This window comes from Trichophyton verrucosum (assembly GCF_000151505.1).
Source record: "Trichophyton verrucosum HKI 0517 chromosome Unknown contig00671_1.f1.exp, whole genome shotgun sequence".
NCBI classification, from domain to species: domain Eukaryota; kingdom Fungi; phylum Ascomycota; class Eurotiomycetes; order Onygenales; family Arthrodermataceae; genus Trichophyton; species Trichophyton verrucosum.
This window is the reverse complement of record NW_003315291.1, coordinates 1-19,346: the sequence shown is the minus strand read 5'-3', so window position 1 is coordinate 19,346 and position 19,346 is coordinate 1. Positions and strand designations below refer to the sequence as shown.

Genomic DNA, 19,346 nt, shown 5'->3' with positions numbered 1-19,346 from the left:
AATATTTTGATCGAGTCCATCGATGCTTCAAAATACTTATCTATACTTCGCATGCTAAGCAACTTTCTGTCTGCTCAGGGGTGGCTGCTTTTGATAAGTCTCTTTTTCGATCTTATCAGAGACCCTCTTAGTCAGCATCAGAATGCCTCGGCTCGCTTCGCCTTCCCAAAACAGGATAGAGCCACCGCTAAGCCCAAACGGGGAAAGCGCACCTTCACGTGGCTTCCAGAAGGAATATAATTAGAACATAACACGTGATATTCGTATTAGTCACCCACGTGGAGAGCGATGGAATGGAAGGAACAATTCTCCGGGGGCGAAAGAGCGGGCGACATCAAAGGGCCACCGGCAAGGATGAAGAAGGACGAGAGGGACTGAGGGCGAAGCAGGCAGGCTGGCCGGAGCAGCAGCCGGAGAAGCAGCCGGAGATGACTGCAGACAGGAGGGAAAATATGACACAGGTCGACAGCCCTGGCGACGGTGGTGGTGGTGGTGCTGCTGCTAATGATGATGATGACGATGATGCTGATGATGTAACAAACAGAACAGGGAAGGATGGGGGAGAGGACGTTGGGTTCTGGGCTGGCTTGCAGGGAGAGGGCAGGGCCGGCTAAGATGAGTTCGTCGAGAAGAACGGAAGAACTGGCAGGGAACAGGCTGTTTAGACGAACGGCCAGCAAGCCAGAAAGGGTGAGAGAGAGAGAGAGTGAGAGAGAGTGAGAGAGAGCAAGGCCAAGGGTTCTCGGCCGACTTGGCCGGCAGTGGCCGCCGACCAGGACATGACTCAATTGTTTCCTGGATGGAAGAGAGTGGAGGAGAGGACGCCCTGGGTGGTACAGCAGCAGCTAAGCAACCTGCCAGCTGCACAGTCGTGCTCCGTACGACTATGGACGGCGGACGAGGGACAGACAAGAGACGGCGTTCTTGAGCTCTGCTTTTGTCTCGCCATGGCCATGCGAGCCTCCTGTCAATCGGTGTCATCCAGGAATCAGAGAGAAGAAGAGTCTTAGCAGGGCCAAACGAGATGGCGATCAGAGTTCGCCGGGCTGCGCCTTGGCTATTCCAGGGGCCCGTAATTTTAGTTACAAAAAAAAAAAAGAACAAGGAAAAAGGAAAAAAAAAAAGCAAAGGAAAAAAGGCAGATTGAAAGCAAAAAGCGATCCTCCACAGCGAACCAGAACCAGAGAACGGTCCGATCCTGCGTTTGGCCTGATGTTGGGAATGCGAGCTGCGCCTGGTTCGCCGAAGAGAGCATCGCATCGCCCGAGACAGGATCTCTTCATATATACTCGGCCGTCCTGCCTCTCTGCCACCGATCTTCCCTTTCTCTCTCACCATATATACTTACGCCCTCAACCACTCGACTACCAACGCTCAATATATCAGACTGTCTGTCCTGTCAGCTTGACAGCTAACGTTTCACCTAACCCTCTCGCCAACCCAAGGATCCTAGACCCGACTCCGTCCGTCTCATTTCGTCTCCCTACCCACCTGAAACGCCGCCGATCGCCCATACATCTTTGCTGCTCTCTCTGTGACGGACAACCGGGTGATAGAGGCCGCTGAGAAACCTGACTTTGCAGGCCCTTGGAAAGTCACTCGGCCGCGCTGCCCTTCGGCAAGATGGCCGTCGACAAGACCCCAGCTACCAGTCCCATAATAACAGCGGGCTCGTCCTCCTCCTCCTCCTCTTCTGATGTTCTCAAGCCGCGCTCTCCTCTTGACGACCACCGACTCTCGTTCAACCACACCAAAGACCTTCACACTCATTTATCAAAACAGGCTTCACACGAATCTTCCTCTGGCAGGCAAGATCGAGGGCGCAGCAGAAGCAGAGAGTCAGAGAGAACAGTTGCCCCGGATAACGACGAGCTTCAGGTCACAGCCATGCCGTCAGGATCCGGCTTCCAGAACATCGAGGAGGCGGGCGAGAAGGCCCGCAAGAGAGACGACTGGATTGCCATCTCTAACTTCCACCCAGGGTAAGTCTTAACCTGTCATTAAGAATATCAAGGACAAAATCGAAAAACAGAATATATACTGACTGAATGGTGATAGATGGTTCTCCGTAAACATGGGCACTGGCATCACTGCCATCCTGCTCCAAAACCTACCGTACCAGTTCCCCGGTCTTCACTACATCGCCGTCATCCTCTTCATCCTCAACGTAATCATCTTCTTTCTCTTCCTGACCATCTCGATCACCCGATACTGCCTATGGCCCGACAAGTTCAAGGCCATGCTCGCACATCCCGCTCATTCTATGCTTCTTGGAACCTTCCCCATGGGTTTCGCCACAATCATTAACTGTATCGTTTTCATTTGCGTACCTGTTTGGGGTGAGTGGGCTTCCAGATTTGCCTGGGGCCTGTGGTGGATTGATGCCGCCGTATCAGTCGCCATCTGCTACTTTGTCCCCTTCATGCTGTAAGTTGAACCTCACAAGATACCTTTTTTTTTTTTCTTTTATTTTCCCCAGACCTTGTTGGCTAACTAGAGAAGAATGACCAAACATACCTCTTCCCTCGAGACGATGACGGCAGCCTGGTTGCTCCCCATCGTGGCTCCCGTTGTCGCGGCCGCCTCTGGAGGTGTGGTTGCTGATTCACTCCAGAACGACACCCACGCTCTCATCACCATCCTCGTCTGCTATGTCATGTGGGGATCTGCCGTCCCCTTGGCCATGGTCATCCTCGTCATCTACTTCCAGCGTCTTGCCATACACAAGCTGGTTCCTCGAGCAGCCATCGTCAGTGCCTTATTGCCCATCGGTCCCCTTGGACAGGGTGGCTTCGGTCTCATGCAGCTTGGTGTCGTAGCCAAGCGTGTTTTCCCAAGAGTAAGCCCCTTCCCCAATCTTCCTAGTTTCCTTGCGGGGAAAACTGTTGTTCAGAATGCTAACCGTCGTATAGCTTGATTTCCTTGCTCCCATTGCCGGTGACATCTTCTATGTCATGGGTGCATTCATCGCCATGATTATGTGGGGATTCGGTCTGATCTGGCTGTGGTTTGCCCTGGCCAGTTTCACCCGCGGAAAGTTCTACTTCAACATCGGCTGGTGGGCATTCACTTTCCCGCTCGGTGTTTTCACCACAGCCACCACTCAGATGGGCAAGGAGTTCAACTCTCCTTTCTTCGACATTCTCGGAACTGTAAGTCTTTTGAGTCCTTAGTTCACAAGCCTGTGTTATATTGGAGAATGTGTACTAACCTGGCTCCTCTCTCTCTCTCTAGTTCTTCTCTATTGTTGTTACTTGCATGTGGGTGCTGGTTTTCGCCTTGACGGTGTATAAGTCATGCACCAAGGAACTTTTCCGATAGAATCCTCATCTCTCACCAACGATCAACTGCCACGACCATAAACCTCTTTTCCAACCTTCATGCTTGATGCTGTCGGCACTGAAGAGGCTAGGCTTCTCTTCGTTTCTCGTCCTTCTCTCCTAACCGTTTCTTTTTTTCTCCGTCTCCTTCAAAAAAGCCCACCCAGTTTCATCTCCTGCACATAGTACTCCGGCTCGACCTCGCACATATACCATTCTTCGGGATACCTTTTTGCCAGCATCTCTTCGCTTCTCTCGTTCTTTGCATGATCTTTCGGTCTTGAGGTCATCGTCCTTTTTTCTTCATCTCTTTTTTATCTCCTAATCATGCGCAATGTGGTACCGACTTGTGGTTCTTCAACAGGATATATATAGACAGCGAGCATTAATATAAACCTCTCAGATTCATATTCTCTTTTTTCGCCGCGGTACTTGGTACCTGTCTTCTCTTGGTATCTGGTATCTTGTAGAGATACATATTTGCCTGTTATTCGCAGTGTTATTGTTCAGTGACATGACATAGCATTGGTGGAATAACACTGGAGTTAACCCAGGGTCAAAACTGCGTTGCTGCAACGACTTATCAATAATCAATATCAACAACTGTCGAGATGTCAATAATGAATCACGACAGCGAAACCCCGCCTTATAAGCACGAAAGAAAAAGAAAGCTGAAGAGGTCGGTGAGCCCAATAACTAATGAATCGCGCATCCATCCATGGCCCTGGAGGCCAAGAGGCGGCTGGCGGAACCGCGGGCCTCTCTTCCCGCCGCACCCAATTGGCCTCCAGTCTCGCCTGTCACGGCCGCATCTAAGTAGGATCAACCACCACTTCTTCCCGACAACACTGCCGCTGGACATAAACTCGCGAGTTAATCTACTTAAGTATCAATAGTTGACGGAGACGGAGCATACTTGTCATCTACAGCTACGACGGGGAAAAGGGGGACAAGAAAGACAGAGAGGGACGCCATGGTGGACGAAGAGCAGCACGAGCAGACGCCCGCCCATCTCAACCCAGCCAACTTCCCGCAGCGCCTGGCGCATCCAGAGGCCAACATCCGAGTTGAGCTGACCTACAGTCCTCTGGCACCCTCGGAGTACACAGCTCACGTCCGCTCGCCCCATGCCGGCGCAAACATCCTCTTTCTAGGCACCACGCGGTCCTCCTTTGCAGACAGGCCGGTTGCGCGGCTGGCGTACTCGAGCTATGCGCCCATGGCCCTCGAGACAATGATGGCTATAGCCAGGGAGTCTACTGCCAAACATGGCCTGACGGGTGTCAGCATTGCCCACAGACTCGGCGAGGTGGCTGTTGGAGAGGAGAGCATCGTGGTCGCGGTGAGTGCGGCACATCGAGGGCCGGCCTGGCGGGCGGCAGAGGAGATCCTAGAGAAGTGCAAGGAGAAGGTCGAGATATGGAAGAGAGAAGACTTTGCCGATGACAGCTCGTCTGCCGAGTGGAGGGCCAACCGAGACCGGGACGCGGATGGAAAGCCGGCCCAGTAGTTAAACGATTTCTTGGAGGGATAGGCCTGTTTACATGTTGCTATTATTACATCTATCGTATATATATCGGGCTATACGGAGTATAGTATTGTACAGGAGGAGGGAGACTTGTCTTGTCCTTTTTGCTTTAATTTCCTCACTACTTCCTACTGGGAGTCACATCCAGGGGCTTGCCAGCCCTCTTCCAGTCTCCAATATGGTCCAGGATGACCTTTGATGCCGTCTGGGGTGTGTCCTGCCGTCCGATACACTCGACAAAATCGCCTTCAGGATCTACAATGCTCTTGTTGTTAGTATGTTCTTCTTCTTATCCTTCGGTAAAGGGTGGTGGTGACAGGGGGATATGCTAACCCATTAGGTAGAAATATATGCTGTGGTCAACCAGGTAGTCCTCGCCGGGCTTGATGTTCTGCGGAGTGCTAAAGTAGACACGGTACTGGCGACAGACATCCTTGACTTGCTCGTACGTGCCCGTCAGGCCGATGATGTCCTTGTGGAACTCGTTCAGGTACCCTCTTAGCACCTCTGGGCTGTCTCGGGCCGGGTCACAGGTGATAAAGACCGGGCGCATCACCTCCTGTCCGTTCGACCTGGCCCGTACCTCGTCGATGATCTCGGCCATCTTGTCAAGCTCGTCCGGGCATATGTCAGGGCAGTGTGTGAAACCAAAATAGACCTGTTTCGTCAGTCTCATGTGCTAAGACTTGTGTTTGTTTCCGAGCGTGAACGTAGATAGTAGTCTTCCTTACAAAGCTGTATTTGCCCTTGAGATTCTCCTCCGTGAAGGTCTCTCCATTGAGATCCTTGAGCACAAACGGCCCGCCTACTCGAGGCTTCCCAACGCCTTTGCTCATCTCCACGATCCGTTCTCGCTCCAGCCGTGCCTTTTCATACTGGAAATAGACAATCATGCCAGCTCCGGTGAGCACGAAGAGAACCGCCGACTTCCATGAGAACGGTCCCGTAGAAGAGCGCGCCTTGAGTTGTTCGATGGTCTTGGCCGGCCGCACCGTGGATGTAGAAAAGGCGTTGGATCTGCTCGGATGGGCCTGTCTGCTTAGAGGCCGCAGCGAGTGTCTCGCCGTCTCTGCTGTTCGTGATAGCAGCTGGCTGTATTGTCTGATCTGGTAGGGCCTGTGGGCGCATTGCTGGGCCGCCCGTAACGACCGCGGCAGCATCGACGACATGGAAGCAGACGCCATCTCTGCACCTTTTCCGTGTCTCTCTTCTTCTTCCTTTCTTCCTCTTTATCACCCTTTTCTCAATCCTTCTTCCCGTTCGCAAGTTTCGTTTCGTTTCTTCCAATCATCGCTGCGGAAGTTCGCGAATTGAACAGGTCGCTTAGGTAATGGCAGTCAAGATGTCACGTGAGAGAAATACGGGCCGAAGTTTTGCCGATATAAAAATAGGTGGCCCCGACCCTAGGTAGTATGGATGTAATAGAGAAAGCAAGCCTACGGATATGCTCTGTTTTAACTCCCCAAGTAATGCGATTCATGCCTATCTATGCTATGCTGATGCTGGAGCGAGAAAAGGGGGGTCCATCGTCTGGCTGTCTAGAGGATCAACCAAAAATTTCCAGGAAGTAGGTGGCTACTGAATGGGGATATCAGATGCCGGTCAGGGGCGTATAAAAAGCATGAGGAAATGATAGGAAGCTGGAAAGAGAGAGCGTAAGCGGTAGCTAATTGGTACATAATAGGAATACCGGGGCATAAGCAAAGCAAGAAAGGGGGTTATTTCTAACAGAGGGCGTGGATAAGATAGACATCAAACATACCAAAGTATGAAAAATAAAAGGACGGGAAAAATAGGAAATCAAGATAAAATAAGGAGGAGAAAACGCCGGACTCCTGGGATATTAGGTATGGGATGGTCATTCTGGAGCGTATTAAGACGTATTAGGTCTGCTGGAGGGCTTTCTTTTAGAGCATTAGAACTGGCAAAAAAAAGACGTGAGACAGACATAAGATAGGAAAGCACATAGGAGATGGGACATAGGAGACGGCATTAAGATGGTAAAGCGCTGGCTATTGCATGTTTCGACTGGTCTGGCTGGCGCGGCTGGGGCTGGTACGGCTTCGCTCGTCTTCCTCCAGTACGTCGCTGAGGCGGGTCGGATGGCGATGCCGGGGAGTGACCGAGTCCCACCCTGAACCGCCAACTCCCCAACCGGATCCACTGTAGTCGACTGGGGCGGGATAGCCGATGTGACTGTCGTCCGCAGAGCTGGTGCCTGCTCCTGGGGAGCCATGGGGCCCGGAGCCATAGGTAACATAGTTGTCAAACGGCTCTGTGGTGTAGTCGTCACTATCATCGGACATGGCGCGAGGGTAGGAGAGTTGACGTCCGTCAGAGACATGCTGAGTACCGCCGTTTGTGACGGCGATAGGAGCAGTAAGAGAAGCAGCACCGCCGACAGTGGTTGTAGGGGCGCGGCCGTCTTCGGATAGGACATCGCCGACGCCTGCTTGAGCACCTCCGTGGATGGCCTGGCGGTTATGCTGGTAGAAGTGGCCTCGACCGCTTTCAGTCTGGCGAGGAGGCTGGGGCGCTTCAGGGACTACGGGGGGGTTCCCTGCTTCAATAAAGGGGTCTGCGTCGTGGCCATCGTCATCATACCCAGTTGACTCGGTCGTCTCCAGCAAGGGGCGCTGCTGGGACTGGCCTCCCATTGAGGTCGCGCTGGGGCCGCCTGGATAAGGGCCCTCCCTAGTTGGAGGACGGTTGGCGGTGCTAGTGTGTCTGCTGGGGACAGACTGTAGCATCGGTACGACCTGGACGCCGCCAACGATCGTGGGCTCGCCATTCCTGAGCGAGATGGTACGGTCTCGCTCTTCCTGCTCTCTGCGGCCGAGCTCTTCCCAGGCACGCCGGGCCTCGTCTCGGGAGATCTGCAGTTCGCGCCGGACTTCCCTGGCCAGCTCCTGGGCCTTGGCCTTGTCGCTCTCGGCCTGCTTAAGGGCGGCTATGGCGTCAGCACGGGCCTGGCGCTCAGAGCTGAGCATACGCTCGAGCTCTGCGCGCACCTCTTGAGCCCTTTCCTGTTCGGCGCGGGTGTCGAAGAACCAGCGCTGGAATTTGCGTTCAGACGATGCTCGGAGACGCTGCAGCTCGACGACTGCGTGGAACAGGTTAGCACCGGCAGCAGAGAGGTCGGTAACCTGTCGAGACATTTGCTGGCTGAGCGGATCCTTGCTGAGTTCCTCGTTGTTCTGCTCCAGACGACGGATCCAGTAGCTTGTCAGGCCCTCCCAGTGCGAGGAGAGCATCTCCCACCGTTCAAAGGCGTGAGGAAATGCAGCTTTACCCCTGGATGGTTGTTGTTGTTGTTGCTGGTGCTGAGGCTCCTGCTGGCCACCTGGTGCAGATTGACTGGCCTGTGGTTTGGATGAGCTGTCTGGTAGCTGTTGTTGTTGTTGTTGTTGTTGTTGTTGCTGTGAACCACTGGCCATTTTGGCCGCCTGTGAGGTGTTCGGCCGCTGTCTGGCAGGCTTTTGCGTGTCGTCTGCAACGATCCGGACGGTATCTTGCCTGCCACTCTGCCTTTGACCAGAATCCTGGGAGACTGTGATGATTGAAGCCGACTGATGTACCTGAGCCTGAGCTTGGAGTTGTAGCTGCGCCTGCTTCTGTAGCTGCTCCTCTCTCAACTTGGCCTCCTGCTCGGCTTTGAGCTGGGCCCGTTCACGCTCCCGCCGCCGTCTCATGATATCGGTTGGGGTGCGGACACCGCTGGGAGCATGGGTGGCACCCGTAGTGCTGGGTGCAGGTACCATCCCGTTCCTACCGGCGGCAACGGCTACACCGTTGTTGTGGTGGTGATGCTGGCTGCTGCGGCCGTTGGCAACATCTGCTGGTGCGGTCTCGAAGAGCTCCGACATGGACGCGTTGAGCTCTGCCGGGTCTGCAGTGAAGGGATAAGGGGTGCGGATGGCCTCTTCAAGCACCCAGAGGATGGCCGAAGTGGTGCTGGGGGAGACCCTGATGCTCTGCGCCGGCCAGTACGAGGACGCAGTGCCCTGACGAGTGCTACCCTGACGAGCTCCCTGCCGCGAGTCCTGCCGTGGGCCCTCCTTCTGGGTATCCTCGAGCCTCTGCTCTATGGAATCAAGGGTAAGCTGCCGGCGTGGTGTCGGTCTCTGCTGTGTCTGCTGGGTGTGAGGGTGTTTCTGGTCGGGCGAAGGGCTCTGGCCGGCGGTTTTGAGCAGGGCAGCTCGTCTCTGGTGGCGTCGCTGGCGCTGCCTTGATGGCCGGGCAGAGGTAGATATCGTAGACTGGTCGTGGCGGTCGTTGGTCTCGTCAAGGCGGGTGGAAGCAGAAGGCGACACGGCGGGAAACACGGGCTGCAGCGCGGACGTCAACGTGAAAGCCGGCGAGTCGGGCTGCGTCTCGGGCAGGGAGGAAGATCAATTGGTCTCTGCTGCTCCGGCTTCGTGGCTTTCTCTCTCTGGTGTCCTCCGGCGCTGCGGGAGTGGAGGGTGTAGTAGATGTTGCTGCTGCTGCTGGCTGTAGGGGATGCTGGAGGTCAACGCCAGCAGACAAAGGACCAAGGTCGGGACGTCGAACAGAGAAAAGAAAAGGTCGACGGAAGACAGGAAAGAAAAGAAGCAGAAGAAGCAGAAGAAGAAGAAGAGGAAGCAGAATCAAGAGACGGACGAAGCTGGTTTGTCTCCTGCAGCGGCGGCTTGCTGGCGTTGGCGCTGGCGGTGGCTGGTCAAATCGCAGCCAGCAGACGCAAAAAGCAGCAAAAAAGGATGGCTGGTCAGCAAGTCGCCTCTGCGCAGCAGACATTGAACAGCGCAAGATCGAACTAATAATAAAGACATCAAAAGACATCAAATAGCTAGAGACAGCGAGCAGCCCTTTTTTTCTTTTATTTTTATTTTTTTTCCCTTCCTCTATTTTTTATTATTTATTGGTTTTTGCTTCTTCTCGTCCTTGTCCTGTCCGGTTTTTACATGGCAGAGTGCGCTCGCATCGACGGCGCACCACAGCTAAAACGAGATTAGTTTTACCAACAGTCGCTCGCAAGTGCTGGCGGTAAGCAAATGAAGAGCCGTCGGGCGGGCCCAGGGTCGACTCGCATGCCTCGATGCGCTGGCACGCCTGGTCTGGGGAGGGGAGGGGAGGGGGCTGGGAGGCAGGGAGGCTCGAGATGGCTGACGCAGGGCAAAGGACGAGGCGAAGATGCGTCCTCTAAATACATGCGAAGTCGTCCTGGAGTAAGATAAGAGACCTCATGCGCCACTGTGGGCCAGCAGTCGTGTACGGAGTACTCTTATAGATCAACGGTACGGGGTGAGGCCCAGAGGCAGTGGGAGACAGGCCTGAAGTACGGAGTACTGCCCACCCATCACCAGCACATCCATCCATTCGGTTGGCTGCAGAGAAATGGGAGATGGGAGACGAGAGGGAGATGAGAGGATTGTGCGGTCCCGTCGTTGATCTGGTTCTGGCCGAGGGGGAGACGTAGGACAGCAGGCTCTGCTCGCTGCAAATCCTCCTGCGCTGCTCTCCAATATGATTATCGTTAAGTATATATCACCCACACCACCCGCACCGGAGTACCGGCAAGCAGCCAGCCACAGCCAGGATGTACATACTTATATATGTGTCCACGGCGTGTGTTTCCCCTTCAGCGTAGCTCAGCAAGCAATATCCGGACCCTATCTTCCCACCGTGTAACGGCCGTGTCCCCAGCTTGTCCCAGTCGGCTATAGGGATCACCATGGTCCTCTCCCTCGCCCTCTTCCCCCCTTTCCACTTCCTTTACCGTTCCTTGCTCCTCCAGACTAAAGATCCGTTCCAGCACCAGCTCCCTCTTTGCCGTTTCGAAGAGCGCCGTCACCCTGGCCCGGCTGGCAGCCCGGCTGTCCTTATCCTCTGCTTTTTCTTCTTCTTCACCACCACCACCACCACTAGACAGCGCCTTAACCAGGCCTTCTAGCACGCCCAACACTATTCCCACTCGGACTCCCAGCTCTGCTCCAACGGGGTAGCCTTTGTCGAACCCCCGCTGCACATGCTCGCCCTTGGCCGCCGTCACCCCGTCGCGGTACCCGGCTGTGACATGCTGTCGCCGTAGCGAGGGTAGATCCGATGACTCAGCGAGAGACGGCACTGTGTTCTCACCAGCCCTACTACCAAGCATGTCCCCATCTTCGTCTGCAGCTGATGCTGCCGTCGTTTCTGCTGCTGTTCGTGGCGGAGACGAGCCAAAGATGTCGTCCAGCCCGTTTGAGGCCATGTCCGTCAGCCTGCCCGCTTCTTCACCTGGAGATGGTGAGCTCATCGACGTCGACGGCGACAGGGGCGAGCGCAGAGGCTGCTCGTCTGCTGAACCTGCAGTGTCAACCGAGCTCGCCGTCATCGTCTCTTCTTCCACCTTTTTGTTCCGTTTCTTCTCTTCCTCTCTTTTTGTCTTTTATATATATACTTTTTTTCAATCCGTCTTTTATATCCATCAAACGAGCAATCGATAACGAAAGATTAGGCTGATGACTAAGCCGCAGGTGGTTGATGGCTGGACTTTGAGTTTGAGATTTAGAGCCATCCTATTGGTCAATGCTGACATATTAAACGTGACCATGAATAAACTGTGCACAGCTCTGCTGATTCATCAGGATTGGTCCCTTTCTTACTATTGAGAAACGAGCCTTTCTGAGCATTAACGGATATCAAAAAGTGATGCAGATATTAGATGCAAGCTTACTTTACTTTGCCGTCTAGTCAAGAGTATATCTTGGTTATGAGTTACTATTCTGCGATGATGGTGGACTGATGAGAGAACGAGCGGGTGAAGGACCCAAGATAGGGGTCAGCTATCTTTGCACTGGCTGTCCTGCTTCTCAACCGTCTGCTGAGTGTCTACCATCTGCTTCCCCTCTCGCCAGGACATATACATCACAAATCCAGTCCATATTGCCATGGCTATCGAACATGCTATCATAGCATACATGCCGGACTGCATCTGGTTAGTTCGAAAATATCCAGGGAATAAACTAGCAGGAATGTTAAGACGTACTCTGAAATAAGGAGCATCACTGGCGGGATAGAAGACAATGCTCCACCAGGCGTTGATGACGTTACTGCCCATGTTCATGCCTGCAATTACAACACTGCGCCAGGCATCGTCTTTGTACCGCATCACATCGTTGGCCCATGCAAAGAAGGTGGCCTGGCATGCATAGACCGAGCCAGCCCAGTAGTACGCTGCAAAAATGGTGGCTGTCGATGAGCCGGGAGCCAGGATCATGGCAGAGGTGACTACACCGGTGATGCCGATCCAATAGCCCACAAGATACCGTTTCCCGCCGAGAAAGTCTGTGAGTGTGGCCCAGATGAGGGTCGAGACGATGCCAACGGCAGGGATGCCGGACGGGTAGTTGTTGTTCTGCGCCACAGTGTACTTGATGGTCGGATGAGATTTCATGTACAGGGCCAGAAGGGAGTTCGTTGAGAAGGACTCGGTCTCTCCTGCAATTACCCAGAGAATCACAAAACCGTACAGATGCCAGGTTGAGAAAACCCGCTTGGCCAGGGCAAAGTTGATCTTCGTGTGCTCGGCATCATCGTCACTCGGCGACGGCTGCCTGGCTACGGCTAGTTCCTTGTCTGCAGCAGTAAGGTAAGGGGCACGAGTCGTCCTGGGGGTATCCGGGAATAGGAAAAACCCATACACAGCAATTGGGATGGTGATAAGCCCATCAATCTATTGACCATCATCATTAATTAGTATTTGGCCAAGGTCAATATTAGGAGTCTGGACAGGTGCAACATACTATGAAGAGCCATCTCCAGCCTGGCAAACCACCCTTCATATGCAAGGATGAATTGATACCAGTCTGGATGAAGCCGCCGAACATCGTTCCCGCGAGGCCAGATGCGGTGAAGATACCGGAGCGTTTCCCCAACTCTCGTTCCGTATACCAAGAGCCCAGAATATAGTGCGTTCCTACAAACGTAGAGGACTCGGCTAGACCGAGGAAGAAACGGATGACCATGATTCCCTGTGGATTGTGAACACCAGCAGTAGCCATGGTGAGCCCACCCCATATCACCATCATGCCCGGTAGGAAGTACCGTGGCTTAAGACGGTAAAGGGCCAGGTTAGATGGTACCTGACCGAGCACATATCTAATTGGGAGTATAACCATTAGTTGACTTGTCCACACACGACCATTGGCAAACCGTACCCAACAGTAAAGATGGTATTGATAAGATTGAACTGTTTCCCATGGAAGTCTAGGTCTTCTTTCATTCCAGAGACGTAGGCATTCGCCAGGTTACTTCGGTCCAGCTATTCGTCAGTTAGACTTCGCTCGCTCCTGGGTGGACGGCTAGGAAAACACCTACATAGTTTGCAAAGTACATCAGACAGCAAAAGCTGAGGATGAAGAAGTCTAGTTTGCGCAAGAGACGGGACTCTCCTGGCCTGCCCTCGGGCCCGCGTAGATAATCAATAAACCTGTTACCCATTCTGGTGGTCTTGCAGTGGACGATTTCAACTAAATGGGGTGACGATGACAACCAGAGCTGTGATCACCTCTTTATAGGTATCCCTGTCCAGGCTAGATGCCGCTGTAACTGGGGTAAACCTCGTATAGGTGGCCCCGGCCAACTACTTGTTCGCAGTCCTCGGCAGTATGGCCGAGCTACCGGCTTGTTGGGAGGTCGTGATATTGTATTCTCCTCTCCTTTAGCCGAGGACGAACTAGTTAGCACCGCAGACGGCCGCTAATCGCTGGTGAGGAGTAGATGTTCGGCGGATGTCTTGGTCTGCCATGTAAACCATCGGCCCGACAGCTATATAGCAATGCCCACGGTACTATCCAGCCATGATTCCACCAGCATCACCCCGTAGGAGAAATCTCATCGCCCGCTCCTGGTTTCTCCAGGGCTGAACTGGAGGCCGCGAACGTCTCGAGGGAAGTTAGGTTAAGGTTTGCTGACAAACTAACTAGTTAGTTAATCAAACGTTAATTTGAGTCACTTCAACGTCTACGGAGTACAATAATGTTATTACAAGGCCATCCTCCGCACTCGGATTATGAACGATGTCCCTTTTTTCGATAGATCGATGCCTTCACTGGTTAGCTAGTTAATTAATTAGCTATCTCGCTCATTCACTGGCAAATCACTCTTTTCACCGATCCACCACTCAGCACCGACATGGCCACAACAAATTGGACCGGGAGCTTGTTGGACGTCTTATCAGCAAGGAATGATACTTCTTTTTGTCCGTCTTCCAGCCCTATTTTGGGCGCTGCTATGGTATCAAACCGCTGGACAAAAAGGAAAGTCCCTAACTGGCTGCAGAGATAGTCGTTATATCATTGACATATCATCACCAAAGCAACCGAGCCATGTGATGCAGCGCATATTATACCCTATTCCGTTTCTCCTCAGCCAAAGCTCAGCAGGGGCCTCTTCTGGGAAGCAATCAGATAGTTTTGGAAGGAGGACGAAATAAACCAATTCCACCAGCTTTTTGTTTTGGAGCCGGTGCAGCTCTCGGACGATCGCAAAACGCTGCAACTTACATTCCATTGGCTTCAGTCCTCCATGACTCCATTCATGACACAACCATTAACGGGATATGCGAGCCACCGATAATGCCTGGCAATCTGTTCTCGGGGGGTCGTCCGTCAGCGGATTCCGAAACGCCGAATATACGATTATATGACTGCCAAACAGACGCCCGAATTCCGTCTGGGCATGTCATCACTATACACACCGAGGGTCCAGTAAACAGCCCCTTGCCGAATATTGAACTATTTCACTTACAATAGTTAATGCATCGAGCTTTGTCACTCGCAGCTGCGGGGGCAGGTTATTTTCTGGATAATGACTTCGATAACTCTGACGAGTATGATGATTACAGTAAGAGAATCCCTTCGAAAGCCAGGTGACTCTGAAGATGAGTCAATTTCCCTAGAGGAGTTCGCCGATGCCCTCCGGCCCAATATTGAAGCGGCCTGCCACTGTTCTCCAGCCGTTTTGATGTCTGTTTTATGCCCTCGCCAAGACTCCAGTCTGAATCAAACAAGAGCACGGCTCTCTTCTATTTTATCCTCTGCTTTAACATGTATAGCACAGCATGTATTTTTAAAGGCTCACACAGCCCACTCCCTCAAGTCCTATAAGCTACGCGACAAACTTCGTCGCCTCGACCACGCTCGCTCGCTGGGCAACTCTTTACCTCCCAAATCTGACCCTCCTCCTCTTCTCACGAATGAGACTGAAGACGACACAGCCAACCGCGTTGCCAGGGGCCCTGCGTACCCGCGCGTCTTCCTATTTAGTCGTGGGCAAGTTATGAAGACCACAGGCCGACTTTTAATATTACTCATTGAATTTAGCAAGAGACGTACCTTTGATTTTCTAATCGGCAGCCCTGCCTTGGGTCTTGGTACCCGTCTATCTATCCTAACCTATTTACCTTGACTACCTTTAATAGAGGAGGGTCCGTATCACCGGGTTAGGTGTCCTTGGAACGGGTATTATGTACTGAGAACTGGTTAATAAAGCTATATAGTATAGAATCTATATTCAGAAGCAACAATGTTCCTCTTGCGAAATATCTCACTCTTCCCCCCATCTATAAGTACTAGGCGCCCATCAGAATCAAGTTTATTAGCAGGAATGGTTGAGCGGAGGTAATCAGTTGATACTGGAGGTACGTCTCTTACCCAGGAGGGTATAAGGAAGGGGTTATAAGGTGGGTAAGGGTCACTACCACTCTGGCGATATATATGATCACCATTCCTCCGCATACCAAGACTTAACCGCCAGTTTAACGCCAGTACTAACGCCTCTGCAATACAGGCAAGGATAGCATAGCGAAGAGGGTCAGGATCAGCTGGGTCTGGTATATATTGAGGCTCCCAGGAACTCCGATTTTGATACCAAAAGTACTCCGTTTCATAGCCAATAACAACGAAGAACTCTTCCCCCGCCATTATAGCTTCATAGAGACGGTATAAAGAGCGGAGGGGGGTGTCTCGAGAGCGCCAGATAGGTATATCTTGTAGGTTTTTAATATCTCCCTCAATACGTCTCTTCCAGCACAGTGATGGTTCTTTGATCAGGGTGCTTGGCGAGAGAGGTTCCGGAACAGGGAACGACCAAGTTAGAGAGGTTGTAGGTAGGCAAAGTCGAAGCAGTGAGAGAAAAGGCCGCTTGTTGTGATGGCTAAGCCGGGTAATACTACCGCGGAGTCGGAGGGGCGAGGTAAGACGTAGCAGCCTGTATTTCATCCGCAGCCACCAGGTCACCTTTTTCCGGGCCCGCGGCCTGGTAGCAGGGCGTGCTTCGGCCATATCACACCGACACTGCCTATAGCCTCCTTTTTGTCAGCTCCAAAGCACAGTATTGCTGCCGCTATAGGGGGTTGTGCTGATATTTCCTACCTGCTAGCGGCCTCTAATCAACGTTTGGTGTGCTGGCTGCCTGGCTAGCTAGTGAGCGCTCCTTGGTCTTTCGTATCCTGTCTTGCTAGCTGCCAGTCCCCCATTCTCTCGACAGGGACGACGTTGGATGCTTCGTTGTCGGTCCTCATCGTCGGTGAAGACGAGCAGTGCGTTTTGAGCTTTTTTGGCCTGACCGAGGATCGACAGCGGGCCGGAGCCTCCACCGACGGCCAGACATTTCTCCGCTCCGCCACAGGTTGCCCAGCATGGGGTCCATAGGTCCAATTGATAGCGGGTAATTATACTCTTGATGCGACAGACTGGAGCTGAAAGTTGGCTGGAGAAAGATGGCTTCAAGGGAACTCGCTATCGAAGACACATGGTTTGCGGAGGGGCTGGGGGATAGGGACTGGATTAATAAAATTAGCCTATCAATTAAAGACAGCCTTTGTGATCCAGGAAGATGGCCTAAAAGGGAGGTAGGCCCAGAGCCTTACTTTGTATTACAGAATTACCACTTATTCTCGGTGTCACGATAAACCAAACTCGCTAACCAACGTTTGGAAAACTAAGAAGTCGATAAAATTAACAAGGTAACGGCGCTACAAGAGACCAGAAAGCAATCGGAGCGCACACAATATTTCAACACAAATCTGGGTTAGGCAGCGCTTAACCATTTTATCGACAAAATCTCATTTGTGGAACTTCAGGCCCCATTCATTGCTCCGGCCCTTTCCCTTGGCCAGTGGCCGATTTGGCTGCCTCTGCCTCCGTTTCTTCTGGAGTTGTGTCGATGAATCCCGGGATACCAGCCTTCCTGATCTGCTCCATATATTTTCCGAAATCTCCCTTGCGGGAGGGGAAGAATTTGAAGGTCCCGTCAAAATGCACATGGATGCTGCCGATACGGTCCTTTGAATTTTCAGTCGTCAGGAGGCCAACGGTGATCACTGGAAATGGGTCCTTTGGATCGTTGCTCGATTTGTGGGCTCTGCCACCCCTGGGAATAATCTGTTAGTGGCATGCGGAGTTATATAACATGTATCAATGGGCAAAAATACTGGACGTCCGCCACTTTTATTCGGGGGTCCTATGTGTGGGCAGTTGCTGTTAGCCGCGTCTCTGGGCCTCCGTTCATAACGACTGACGTGCGTGCTAACACGATACTCACAGCTTTCTCGATATCGTCGGTTATCCTCATCACCATTGACTGCCAGTGTCCTCCGTCCAGGCCATTCTGATGCAACATAGCCTCAAAGCCAGATCCCCTGAAGGTAATGGACCTGTACGCGCTAGTGCTGAACGCTTTTGTACCAAGGGTATTCATCCTGGGCGGCGGGTCGGATACTGAACGGTGTGTCCTCAATAAGTCTGGGAGGTTTAGGGTATCAACGAAATCAAGCTGAGGGGTCAAGTATGCCTACACGCGGGCTCACTGTCCGTCGTTACTGTCCGTCGTTTGATTGATGAGAACACCTGAACAATTTCGAGGACCACTGACTGGCTTTTATGCCTAAATCAAACCCATGCTTACGCGCCGGGACCACTTGCACCTGCATGTCACCCCCTCTCCATCCTTGCAGGGCTAGTAACTACGCCGTTGGCCAGTTGGCAAGAGGTGGGTGTGGAGTGCAAAGTCATTCTCAGTTTGGCTTGCAAATTCCATATCCAATCGAGAAGGAGAAGAAAGGGGAGTTTCTGACGATAGCCGCCGTATTTGGAGGCGCATCCCCCTTAGGCTTACCATACTCCCCTGCTCCTCCGGGCACTACCTGGAAATAGTAGCAGGTGAAACACGGAAACGCTGGTCCGCAAAATCAGGCCTGCCTAAAAAGTAGAGGGCATGTCGTCTGGGCTGCTATTTTAACGTTCCCATACGTAGCTACATTGGGCACCAGCGGTTGGAAAACTGCGACCATTGGTCGTATGTATATAGTTAATTCTTCTCAACATCCGACAGTGGACAGGCGGCGGCTAACAGTAGTCAGTTATTGATACTATTATTTGTCGCATAAATAAATGTAACTTGTTAGTTAAACCGCGAAAAATGAGTGGGTGACTCCACCAGGTGTGTAAGCAAGCCTTGGTGCGATCACGGGTAGTTAGTTAGTGCCTCACCACCGTCCTGGATGAACATCACCAACGCGAAGTCGAGACGACAATCGCACGTCCACAACCACCAACCATCATGAGGCTGGTGCGTGCTGGATGCTCGCTTGGAACGCTGGTCCCCGTCCCTCGTGGCCCCCGAGCGGCTTCCTTGGGCTTCCCAGCTCGCCCTCGACAGCGGTATCAACCACCAGCACCAGCATCAGCAGAAACACTAGCACGACGAAGTCGCGGCACTGCGGTTGTTCATCGACGTGCGATGGCTACCATGGCCGCAGCCCCTTTGAACCCTCGCCGTTTCCCGGTGTCCGGGTTCACCGAACTTGATCCCGCAGTACCTATTGAAGAGGAGTTGCTGCCGGACTACATTGCAGAAATGTATTATCCCGTACGTATCGGAGAAGTGCTCAATGGCAGATATCAGGTTGTCTGCAAGCTTGGATATGGAACAACTTCCACAGCATGGCTTGCTCGCGACCTCCGGTAAGGAAACAACTTTGGCTACCGACAGACAGACAGACAGACAGAAGAAACAGACATCTAACATGCAAGTCTTAGGAACGCGGACGATGGCTTCACCTATGTTGCATTGAAGATATATGTCAACAGATATATCAAACGCGACGAGACAGCCATCTATGATCGGATCCATGCTGCATCCAATGTGGAAAGACATCCGGGCTGCCGGTTTGTTCGTAAACTGCTGACGTCCTTCGATATACAAGGACCACACGGGAAACACCTCTGCGTTGTTCACCAGGCACTTGGAATGAGCATGGATCAGCTTTTGCGATGCTTTCCTCGACGATCTATTCCAATGGACTCAATGAAGCGATGTCTCCGCCAGTTCCTTATCACACTGGACTTTCTACATACCGAGGCCGGAATCATACACACTGGTTAGCCGTGGCAGCCCGTCATCACATTTTTGCTGCTCAAAGTGCTAAATCCTGACCTTCTCAGATCTCCAATCTAAGAATCTGCTCCTTCCCG

General features: G+C 52.6%; 10 protein-coding genes across 10 annotated transcripts; 5 read left to right on the top strand and 5 right to left on the bottom strand.

Annotated features, from left to right (window-relative positions):
- Nucleotides 1–293: 293 nt before the first annotated feature.
- TRV_06151 (uncharacterized protein) lies at nucleotides 294–614 on the top strand (the record flags this gene model as incomplete). Its single annotated transcript, XM_003019760.1, has 1 exon — nucleotides 294–614. The coding sequence occupies one exon, from the start codon at nucleotides 294–296 to the stop codon at nucleotides 612–614; it is 321 nt and encodes a 106-aa protein (XP_003019806.1).
- Nucleotides 615–1,623: 1,009 nt separating this feature from the next.
- On the top strand, nucleotides 1,624–2,431 carry TRV_06150 (uncharacterized protein; the record flags this gene model as incomplete). Its single annotated transcript, XM_003019759.1, has 2 exons — nucleotides 1,624–1,982; nucleotides 2,059–2,431. 2 exons carry the CDS (start codon nucleotides 1,624–1,626, stop codon nucleotides 2,429–2,431), a joined length of 732 nt encoding a protein of 243 aa, XP_003019805.1.
- Nucleotides 2,432–2,503: 72 nt separating this feature from the next.
- TRV_06149 (malic acid transport protein, putative) lies at nucleotides 2,504–3,321 on the top strand (the record flags this gene model as incomplete). Its single annotated transcript, XM_003019758.1, has 3 exons — nucleotides 2,504–2,839; nucleotides 2,913–3,152; nucleotides 3,235–3,321. The coding sequence occupies 3 exons, from the start codon at nucleotides 2,504–2,506 to the stop codon at nucleotides 3,319–3,321; spliced, it is 663 nt and encodes a 220-aa protein (XP_003019804.1).
- Nucleotides 3,322–4,293: 972 nt separating this feature from the next.
- Nucleotides 4,294–4,830, top strand: TRV_06148 (uncharacterized protein; the record flags this gene model as incomplete). The annotated part of the gene is made up of 1 exon (XM_003019757.1): nucleotides 4,294–4,830. The coding sequence occupies one exon, from the start codon at nucleotides 4,294–4,296 to the stop codon at nucleotides 4,828–4,830; it is 537 nt and encodes a 178-aa protein (XP_003019803.1).
- A 139-nt stretch (nucleotides 4,831–4,969) lies between these two features.
- Nucleotides 4,970–5,741, bottom strand: TRV_06147 (uncharacterized protein; the record flags this gene model as incomplete). Its single annotated transcript, XM_003019756.1, has 3 exons — nucleotides 4,970–5,103; nucleotides 5,182–5,506; nucleotides 5,580–5,741. 3 exons carry the CDS (start codon nucleotides 5,739–5,741, stop codon nucleotides 4,970–4,972), a joined length of 621 nt encoding a protein of 206 aa, XP_003019802.1.
- A 1,119-nt stretch (nucleotides 5,742–6,860) lies between these two features.
- On the bottom strand, nucleotides 6,861–9,624 carry TRV_06146 (uncharacterized protein; the record flags this gene model as incomplete). The annotated part of the gene is made up of 2 exons (XM_003019755.1): nucleotides 6,861–9,107; nucleotides 9,190–9,624. 2 exons carry the CDS (start codon nucleotides 9,622–9,624, stop codon nucleotides 6,861–6,863), a joined length of 2,682 nt encoding a protein of 893 aa, XP_003019801.1.
- An 844-nt stretch (nucleotides 9,625–10,468) lies between these two features.
- On the bottom strand, nucleotides 10,469–11,125 carry TRV_06145 (essential protein Yae1, putative; the record flags this gene model as incomplete). The annotated part of the gene is made up of 1 exon (XM_003019754.1): nucleotides 10,469–11,125. The coding sequence occupies one exon, from the start codon at nucleotides 11,123–11,125 to the stop codon at nucleotides 10,469–10,471; it is 657 nt and encodes a 218-aa protein (XP_003019800.1).
- Nucleotides 11,126–11,650: 525 nt separating this feature from the next.
- Nucleotides 11,651–13,311, bottom strand: TRV_06144 (MFS transporter Seo1, putative; the record flags this gene model as incomplete). The annotated part of the gene is made up of 4 exons (XM_003019753.1): nucleotides 11,651–12,544; nucleotides 12,615–12,969; nucleotides 13,029–13,132; nucleotides 13,189–13,311. 4 exons carry the CDS (start codon nucleotides 13,309–13,311, stop codon nucleotides 11,651–11,653), a joined length of 1,476 nt encoding a protein of 491 aa, XP_003019799.1.
- Nucleotides 13,312–16,961: 3,650 nt separating this feature from the next.
- Nucleotides 16,962–17,571, bottom strand: TRV_06143 (uncharacterized protein; the record flags this gene model as incomplete). The annotated part of the gene is made up of 2 exons (XM_003019752.1): nucleotides 16,962–17,255; nucleotides 17,416–17,571. 2 exons carry the CDS (start codon nucleotides 17,569–17,571, stop codon nucleotides 16,962–16,964), a joined length of 450 nt encoding a protein of 149 aa, XP_003019798.1.
- A 1,041-nt stretch (nucleotides 17,572–18,612) lies between these two features.
- On the top strand, nucleotides 18,613–19,257 carry TRV_06142 (uncharacterized protein; the record flags this gene model as incomplete). The annotated part of the gene is made up of 2 exons (XM_003019751.1): nucleotides 18,613–18,836; nucleotides 18,912–19,257. 2 exons carry the CDS (start codon nucleotides 18,613–18,615, stop codon nucleotides 19,255–19,257), a joined length of 570 nt encoding a protein of 189 aa, XP_003019797.1.
- Between the last annotated feature and the right edge of the window lie 89 nt (nucleotides 19,258–19,346).